This window comes from Oppia nitens, unplaced genomic scaffold (assembly GCF_028296485.1).
Source record: "Oppia nitens isolate AA-2021 unplaced genomic scaffold, nextdenovo-longstitch-racon4-pilon3 scaffold30_pilon_pilon_pilon, whole genome shotgun sequence".
Lineage (NCBI taxonomy): Eukaryota > Metazoa > Arthropoda > Arachnida > Sarcoptiformes > Oppiidae > Oppia > Oppia nitens.
The window spans coordinates 1,102,732-1,113,940 of record NW_026533211.1 but is presented as its reverse complement, the minus strand read 5'-3'; the positions used below and the strand labels follow the sequence as shown (position 1 = coordinate 1,113,940).

At 18.9% G+C, this 11,209-nt stretch overlaps 1 protein-coding gene across 1 annotated transcript; it reads right to left on the bottom strand.

Annotated features, from left to right (window-relative positions):
- LOC128956512 (uncharacterized) lies at nt 1-8,458 on the bottom strand. The gene is made up of 20 exons (XM_054302230.1): nt 8,328-8,458; nt 7,448-7,700; nt 7,340-7,381; nt 6,811-7,002; nt 6,641-6,726; nt 6,514-6,569; nt 5,754-5,970; nt 5,515-5,633; nt 5,376-5,456; nt 5,048-5,142; nt 3,451-3,563; nt 2,578-2,830; nt 2,450-2,491; nt 2,080-2,271; nt 1,913-1,998; nt 1,760-1,824; nt 1,189-1,411; nt 861-979; nt 717-797; nt 1-119 (listed from the first exon to the last, which is right to left on the bottom strand). Exons 2-20 carry the CDS (start codon nt 7,694-7,696, stop codon nt 1-3), a joined length of 2,430 nt encoding a protein of 809 aa, XP_054158205.1. The 5' UTR covers nt 7,697-7,700; nt 8,328-8,458.
- Between the last annotated feature and the right edge of the window lie 2,751 nt (nt 8,459-11,209).

The window sequence follows — 11,209 nt, the reverse complement described above, 5'->3', positions numbered from 1 at the left end:
TTAACAAATTATTAAATATTTTACCCCAAAGCCTAAAACTTTTATTGGCAATGATGTCGTATAATACCATTGATTTGCTTTATAATCATATACTTCAACCGTTTCGGTTGGTTCATAGTCTATAAATTAAATATAATTATTTATTTAAGAATTTTTTAAGTTAGAAATTAGAAAAATATAATATAAAAATAATAAAATAGTTATTTTAGAATAATTATCAATTTAAAAAAAGAAAAATATTAAATTATTATTAATTAAATTTTAATAAATTTACATCAAAGGCAAATTATATTAAAATAAATTAATATTGAGAGACAATAGAGACCGATCATATGGTGTGTTAACCTGTATGACCGATCGTTAGACGATCATTCACTTATAATTAGTTAATTTATTCAATTGAACACAAACTTTATTAAATAAAATACAATATATAGAAAATAATATATATTATAAATTAGTATAATAATGATAACTAACAATTGACGGAATTAAATGTGTTATAAATACATGTATTTATAGAGATTCTAAAGTAAGCATTTAGTGTATGAATATAAATAGTTTCAGTATCATAGTAACAATGGTTTGGAGACTCATTAAAAAAATATGTTAATTACATTGATATAAGTTTGGAGGAAAGTATATTTAACTACGTGATCGGTCTATTGACCCATCAATGTTATAACATTTATACAATATAATAAATAAAATTATACCTTTTGTTCGTCCACCCAATGCATATAATTTATCATTAAATGCAATCATTTTAAATCTACTTCTTTCTAAAAGCATTGGCGCTACACAAATAAAATATGTATAGAAAATTATAATAATTATAATTGTAAGTAATTATAACCAACCAATTTGTGTCCATTGATTTGTTTTTGGATCATATGTCTCACACGATTTCCCATTATTATAACTATCACCGCCGCAAACATATATTTTATCCATAAATGATGCTGAACCAAAACTACGTCTTTAAATATAAAATTATTAATATTAAAAAAAATTAAACTTTAAAAATTGTTTTTGTATTTTAATCTGAAGTGCAAATATTTAATAAATATTTTATTTAAATTTATTTTTATTTATTTAATAAATATTCTATAATAATACTGATTACAAGTATATAAGATTTTATAATATATAAATATACAATCTATATAGACATATTTTTAAACTAACCTTTTATATTTCATATTAGCCATTGGTTGCCATTGTTGTGTAGTTGTATCATATCTTTCCATTGTATTAAAACATGATTTTAAATTATTACCTCCGATAGCATATATAAACCCTTCGTGTGCTACCAGTTCCAGATTACTTCTTTCCGTAGCCATTGGTGTTGTAAAAGACCACTCATTAGTATTATTTGGCGAATAATATTCACATGATTTTATAACATTTACTGTAAAATAGAATTATAAAAAAATGTCTTAATTTTAAAAAAAAATTATTTAGTTTATTATTTATAAATAGATTAGAATAATATTTTTTTTATTTGTTTAATTTCTATTATTAAAAATTAAATATCGTTTTTTTAAATAAAATTTATTATCAATTCAGAATTATGATTATGATGATATATCTATAAAATTATGCATATATTAAATCCTATATAAATTGTTACTAAAAAACTATTGCTACTAAAAATATTTTATAAATTAAAATAAGAATTGACTTGTACGAGAATATACTATTTTAAAATAAAAATGTTTTATACATTGTTTTTATATCTTATAAATTGTTTACTTACTATTATCCTTATCAAAACCACCACATACATATAAATTATTTTCTAATACAGTTGCATCATGCTGACTTCAAAATAATTTATACATTAATATTTATATATTCTAATAATTTTATTTTAATTGTTTAACATAATTTTTATATTTTATATAAATACCTGCGTATTATATTCATGGATGCAATTGATTTCCATTGATATGTTTGTGTATCATATGTTTCAATGCTATTCAATTTGTTTTCATTCTTAATATAAATTAATAAATTTTGTTTTATAAATTAATTAAAGATTAATAATCATTTATTTCAATATAAGTTTTTACATACATTACTGCCGCCGATTGCATACAATTTTGAATCCATTGAAATCAAACTAAAATAATGCCTCGGAGTAGACATTGATTTTACTGATTGCCAAACACTTGTGTGTGTATTATATTTATAACATTCAGACAATACAGATGTCCCATCATTTCCACCGCATATATAGATAAAACTATCCGATAAATCAATTGTTTTCTAAATTAACATAAAATAAAATTGTTTGCTATAATTGAAGTTAATTAATTTTATAATAGTAATTTTAATTGTAATTTATAATTGAAAAATCAACTTTTTTTAAAATACAAAAATTTAAATTATAATTATATCTCTCTATTTACTTATTATTTTTTTTAAATTATAAACTTTATACTACCTGAGATGATACCAATGGTAAGTTTACTGTATTTGTGGTAAGCTATATAAATGAAAGTAAATTTAATTAGTAATCTATTAAAACAATTATTGATTATTATTTTAAATGATTTATTAAATTTTAATTACCCGAAGATTACTCAAACTTGTAGTCAATTGTTTTCTATTTATTAAGTCTTGAATTGCTTTCAAAAAGTTTTCCCTTTCGGTCTCTAATTCATTAATTTTTCTTAACAATGACTCTTCTCTTTGAATGTTTGATGGATTGTATCGACAATTGTTTAAATGATTTGTCAGATATTCTAATATTATTACTTCAGTACAACCCTTATCCTGGAAATCACATTTGATTTGAAGTTTTCCCAACATATTAACCATAATTCTAAACAACAAAAAATTAATAAATATTTAGTTAAATTTATAAAATTTAATAAAATGTGATAACCAGTTAGGGTTAGATTGAGATTCCCAGGGAGGTAAGTTCCCAAATAAAATCCCTCCAATTATCCCGGAAAAAATGGAAAATATATTATATTCCCTCCCTTGATCGTTAGAAAGTGAAAATATAATTTGTCATATATTAAAAAGTATATAATCTCAATGATTATGTGTTTCAATTGGGACTACTATGTTAGTAATAACTCAATCAAAATGTGATTCAAATAATATTAAACATTTAGTAAAAACTTTAAATACATTTTGTAGACATTTACTATACAAATGTGGTTTTAATTAAACATTATGTGAAGTGAGTTAGGGTACGATAGATGGTACCACAAGGAAATGTCTTCTCAGGGAACAGGGAATATAAGGAACTTATGAAAATAATACGAGGGAGAGAATCTGATCTAACCCTATATATATATATAAATTCAAATCAATATTATATTTTGAACGAATAGATTTTTTATTCATTATATTTTAAATAAACTAACTTTAAAATTATAATTAAAATGATTAATTAATTAAAAATATTATTTTAAACAATATGGCAAGACATACCTGGGTGGTTGGGTTAATGCCTCAGTTGTAAGTGTTTTTCTATCATACGGACAGGTATTGTTAGTTGACAGCCAATTGTTGATACAGTCTTCGCAAAATGTTTGTCGACAACACTGGGCTATAACTGGACAGCAAATAATATTCAGACATATACTACATGTTAGCTCAGCCCTATCCGATGGACTTAGATTAACAAATCTGTCGCAATCATAACCAGGCATTTTGTATGTATGTTTAAAATATGTTAATTTTTAATTAACTATTTAATCAATTGAATACAACATTATACTAATTGTCAATTTTTAATACAATTAACTATTACTAATAACTTATTTTTTAAATCATTTGAATTCAATACAATAGCAATTAATTATATTTTTTGTTCACTTTATAAATATTTAGATAAATTGACTATATTTTTATAATAGTCATAAATTAATTTATCTTAACCATACTACCAATGCTACTAATGCATATGAACATAATATACATGATAGTAAATTTATTAGTGTAATAACACTAGACTTTTAATTAAAAATACATAATTTATATAAGTATATTATTATTTTAGTTTATAATATTATAAATATTTGTAACATGAGTTATGATAAATAATTTTAAATTATGAAATAAACAGTTAAAACAACAATTATTTTATATTTTATTTTTTTTGCTAATTATTTTAGCAATAAATTTTATTATTAAATGATTATAACTATAGTATTTTTTAATTACTGTATTAACTTTAATTGTCTAACAATTAGACTGGTAATGTATACACCCATATATATATAAAATTATATATATAAATATAACATTTTTTATAATTAACTAAAATAAATTTATAATATAAAAATGCGTCAACTACATAACACTGATAAATTATTAATAAAAATTTATATATTGTTATTATTGTAATTTAAAATTTTATTACTAGTTGCAAATAATTTAATTATTAATTAATATTTATTTATTTATTAAACTGTATATTATATATGAATGAGTTGTAATTAACAATTAATTATTATTTAATACTATAAAATATTATTTAATACTTAATTTATAAATTTGTTATTGTTGTTAACTTATACTAATTTATATGTATATTTAAATATATATATATATATATATATACTATATTATATAGAATTTATATTAACAATATTTCATAAAGTATGATAAAATAATTATCTTAGCAATAAATTATACTTTTAATTTAAATGAAATAATAATATAAAATAATTTTTAAAAAATTATATTTAACTAATATTTTTTTGATAATAATTATAGTAATATTTTTATTATATTATTTTTTAGTGTTTAACAATTACATTGATTATATAAAAATAAAATATGTTGATATTAAATTATTGTTATTGTTAAATTGTTAATAATTTAGTTAAATAAATCTACAATACACATTTGATTCAAATATGTAAAAAATTATAAAATAATTAATAATAAAAAACTCATTTTTATTAAACATAAATTCTATGATAAATTAATTTTTATTTGATAATTTTGATATAACAGTTGCCTAAAAAATACAATTTAATAATTAATAAAAAAAATATTAACAAATCATTTAATATTTTACCCCAAAGTATGCGACTTTTATTGGCAATGATGTCGTATAATACCATTGATTTGCTTTATAATCATATATTTCAACCGAATCTGTTGGTTTCTTGTCTATAATTTAAATAAAATAATTTATTTTAGAATTAAATCTTTTTATGTGTAATTTATAGATTAATTAAAATAGAAAAATAATTTATATACAATTAATAAACTTTATAGTTATTTTAAATAAATTATATAATTGTAATAAAAAAGAAAAATTTTAAAATTATTTATAGATTAATAAAATTATAATAAATATGTCAATTTTTGTTAATAATATATTAATAATAAATAAAATATACCCTTTGTATTTCCACCCAATGCATATAATTTATCATTAAATGCAATCAATTTAAATGCATATCTTTCCAAAAGCATTGATGCTATAAATAAAATATAAGTACAAAGTATAATAAATAATAGTAATTAATAATAATCAACCAATTGGTGTCCATTGATTTGTTTTTGGATCATATGTTTCGCATGATTTCAAAACACTATTATCATAACCGCCGCAAACATATATTTTGCCCATAAATGATGCTGAACCAAAATAAAATCTTGAAATAAAAAAAAATATTAAATGTAATAAAAATAAATTTTTAAAAGTATTTGTGTATTGTATATTTATACTGATTACAAGTTTATATAAATATATAAAATTATATATTAAAAGTAACCTATTATTTGTCATATTAGCCATTAGTTGCCATTGTTGTGTTTTTGTATCATATCTTTCCATTGTATTTAATGCCCCACTATTATACCCTCCGATAGCATATATAAACCCATTGTGTGCTACCAGTGCCAGACCATTCCTTTTGTGACTCATTGGTGTTACAAAAGACCACTCTTTATTATTTTGCGAATAATATTCACATGATTTTATAGTATTGTCTGTAATATTAAATTACATAAATAAGTTTACCTCTCTTAAATTTTAAAGAAATATAATTTAGTTTATATAAAAATATTTAATAACATTTTATTTGATTTGTTTTCATTAGCTGATATTGATTTTTACTAAATGACTATATCTCTACAAATAGCAGAAAGTTTTTATTTTTTAAATAATTATTATCAATCAATTAATTAAGAATTATGTTTAAAATTTCATTTTTATTATTGTTTTTTAATCCAATTATGATTTATTAAATCTTTAAAATCTATACATCTAATAAATTGTATTAATTTACTAAAAAACTATAAATATATAAATATTAACTTATATTCAAATTGCGTTTTATATAACAATACCTTACATTTTTCTAATGTCTAGAAATAATTCAAATTCAAATAAAAACTCTGTTGCTAAATGAAATATTATTTACTAAATATAAATATATGTAAATAGATTATGTTAAATTAGTTTATATATAAATTAAATTAATAAATTAAATATTATTTTTTATAATTTATATTTATTTATTATACACTTACCATTGTAACCACCACATACATATATTGTATTTTCTAATACAGTTGCATCATGATAACTTTATAGCATTTAATACATTTAATTAATATTTAATTATGATAATAATTTTGTTCTAATTGTTTAACATACCTTCGAATTATATTCATCGATACAATTGATTTCCATTGATTTGTTTGTGTATCATATGTTTCAACACTATTCAATTTGTTTTTACCCTTAATATAAAATATTTATTTATGTTTTAAAAATAATTTTAATATAAGTAATAATTTATATTTTTTTAATAAGATTTTACATACATTCCAACCGCCGATTGCATACAATTTTGAATTCATTGAAATCAAACTAAAGTTAGTCCTTATAGTGGACATGGATTTTATTGATTGCCAAACACTTGTTTGTGTATTATATTTATAACATACAGACAATCGTGATGTCCCATCATATCCACCGCATATATAGATAAAGCTATCCGATAAGTCAATTGATTGCTAAAATTTATAAAAATAAAATATATATTTAATAAACAATTTAACATATAATTTTTAATAAATATAATTTGTGAACACATAACAACATAACAACATAAAAACATAACAAACAAAATAATAATCAATTTTATATGATTTCCTTATTTCTAAACTAAAATATATTTTATATAATTTAATTAAGTTTTTTACTTTCTAATTAAATATATAATAATAATTAATAAATGAAATCAGTTTTTATTAGAATTTATAATAATATAAATGAATTTTACTTAAATAATTGTGTCTCTCTTAATTTTGTAATTAATTATTTTTAAATAAATATTAAACTTAATAATACCGGTGATGATACCGATGGTACGCTAACTGTATTTGTGGTTAGCTATAGAATGAAATTAAATTTTTATTTTAGTAATTTATTATTTTTTTATTATTTAATTTAAATTACCCGAACATTACTCAAACTTGTAGTCAATTGTTGACTGTTTATTAAATCTTGAATTGTTTTTAATAAGTTTTCTCTTTCGGCCTCTAATTCATTGATTTTTCTTAACAAAGACTCTTCTCTTTGATTGTTTAATGGATTGTATCGACAATTGCTTAAATGATTTGTCAGATACTCTAATATTATTACTTCAGTACAACCGTTATCCCGGAAATCACATTTGATTTGAAGTTTTCCCAACATATTAACCATAACTCTAACAAAACAAATAAATATTTAGTTAAATTTATAAAATTCAATAAAATTTGATAAACAATATATATATATAAATGAATATAAATTAAAATTAATATTATATTTTTAACAAAAATTTATTTATTCATGAGATAATGTAATAATGATTTCAGTTATGATTAAAGTGATAGATAAAGTTATAATTAATTAATTAAAAATATTACTTTGAAAAAATATGACATAATGTTATGAATAATGTGATACATAATTCTAGACAATAATAAATAATTATTTAATTTACAAAAAGTTTACTTTAATATTAGTAACAAGTATTTAATTTTTTTATAGCCGTAACTCAATAAAATGTGATATAAACAGTAAATATTAATAGAAAAAATTATATTATATTTTAACTAATAACTAATTAATTAATTTAATAATAGTTTTTACAACATAAAAGTGTACAAAGTTAGAATTAAAATAATTTATAACATATTAATTATAACTCTAACAAAACAACATTCAAATCTATATAATATATTTAACCTAAATTATTTTATTAAATATTATATTATTACCAAGTTTAGATGAAAACTAATTTAATAATTGAATTGCTTAAATATTAAATAACAAAAAAATATTTACATACCTGGGTGGTCGGGTTAATGCATCCTTAGTAAGTGTTTTTCTATCATACGGACAGGTATTGTTAGTCGACAGCCAATTGTTGATACAGTCTTCGCAAAATGTTTGGAGACAACACTGGGCTATAACTGGACAGTAAAATATATCCTGACATATACTACATGTTAGCTCATCCCTATCGGCTGGACTTAGATTAACAAATCGGTTGCAATCATAACCGGGCATATTGTTTGTATGGATGTGCAAAATATGCCAATTATATATATATATATAATTAACTATTAAATCAATTGTATACCAACACAATACTAATTAATTTTTTTGTTGCTAAAATATATTTATATATAAATATATATTTAGCTATATTTTTATATTGAATTCTAATTATCTTAATGATAAATTATTTTTATCTTTATTCACATAAAATAGTGAAACACTTAAAGTTAAAATTTAATATTTCATTTTAACTTATATAATTTTTAGTAATCTTAACGATTAAAACTATAGTAATTTTTTATTATCTGTAACTTTCAGTGTATTAACAATAAACTCATAATATACAGGTATTTATATTTTTATATTAATATATTATAGTTTGTAACTTGACTTAAATATTTAAATAATTAACATTATAAGCGTTATTATTAATAATCTTTGTTTTATTTAATAAATAAATTAAATTATTTTTTTTTGTAAATATATTTCTATGTGTAATATTTTTTATTAATGATTATTTAGTTAAATATTTTTACTATTGATTAATTTTTTTATATTAAATCTAAAATAAAATAATTTATAAAACTTAACTCAAAGTTCAATTTTTGATATTATAAGTACTTATAAAAGATTATATAATAAATAATACAGTATATTCATTTATAAATAGTTAGTTAAAACATTAAATAAAAACAAAATATTATATTAAATAATATTTTGTTTTTATTTAATGTTAATTAATATATTTTACTTTAAATATAGATAGAATAGTTAAATTTTTTAATACGAAAATATTATTTTTTGATTTTTAATAAATATTTAATAAAATAGTTATTATTATTAAACATCTGTTCTTTAAAATATTAAATTAATTAAATATCTAATAATAATTTTAGAAAATTTATTGTTTTATCATTTAATAAATATATTTTCTTTAAAATAAAATTTGCAAAATTAAAAATAAATATTATTTCGAAAGAAATTAGTATAATCAATTTTTATAAAAATTTACTTGAAATTTAATTTTAATTAAATAATCCAGTGTAATTATTATTGAAAAATCATGTATTTTCCAATTATTTATACTATTAGAATTTTTCAAAATAATTATTATTAAATTTAAATTTTGTATATAATTTCATTATTATGTTATAACAGTTGCCTAAAAAAATAAAATAAAACAATAAATAAATTGTATGTTAAATTATTTAAGTTATAAATTATTTTTACTCCAAAACTTCTGGATTTTATAGGCAATGATGTCGTATACGACCATTGATTTGATTTATAATCATATACTTCAACCGTTTCGGTTATATTCATATCTATAAAAATTTTATAATAACAATTTATTTAATATAATAGATATTTCAAACATACATTACATTGAAAATAGTAATTGATAATAACGTTAAATAAGATAAAATAACTAATTATATAATCTATATAACTATATATTGTTTTTATAAAAATAATTAATACCATTTTTAATGCCACCCAATGCATATAATTTATCATTAAGAGAAATCAATTTAAAAAAGCGTCTACCTAATATCATTGATGCTATATAAATAAAAATATAATAATAACATAATTAATATACAATTAAATTATAAAACTACATAAAAACAAAAAAATCATAACAATTAACCAATTTGTGTCCATTGATTTGTTTTCGGATCATATGCTTCACATGATTGACAATTACTATTACCCCAACCGCCGCAAACATATATTTTATTCATAAATATTGTTGCACCAAAATAACATCTTAAAATATTTTTAAAAATATATTATTAATTTTTATCTTATAAAATATTCCAAAAAAAATAAATAATTTTTTTTAAATATTACTTGTTTTACTGTATTTTTACTGTAAGCAAGTTAATTTTTAAAATAAATTGAAAAAAACTAACCTAGTATATGTCATATTAGCCATTGGTTGCCATTGTTGTGTTATTGTATCGTATCTTTCTATTGTATTTAAATATTTACCACCATTTTTATTTTGACCACCAATAGTATATATAAATCCATTGTAAGCTATGACTGCCATACCATGATTTTCCGTACTCATTGGTTGCCCAATAGACCATTGATTAGTATTTAGTGAATAATATTCACAAGTATTGATAACATTGCCTAAATGTTTATTGTTTTATATTATTTACAAAAATATATATAATATACTTAACATTTTATATTATATATTAAACAAAATACACAATAATAAAACAAAAATTGTATAAAATGTGTAATAATAAAATATTTGTAGCAAAAATTGGTTATATGTAATTTGTTAATATAAATATATGTAATTTATATATTATGTGATGGATAAAATAATAATAAAATTTAAATAATTATTAATTAAACTAATTTAAGTAGTCAAATAATTAATTAATTTAGTTATAGACTTACCATTTTCACCACCGCATACATATATATGATTTTGTATTACTGTAGCATCATGATTACTTTATAATATTTAATAAATCTAATTTATAAATATTTTAAAATAAAATTGATTTTAAACTAATTTTTAATTATATAAAATACCGGCGTATTATATTCATCGATGCTATAGATTTCCATTGATTTGTTTGTTGATCATATGTTTCAATGCTATTTAAATAATTACCCTATATATTTATATATAAAGAATATATT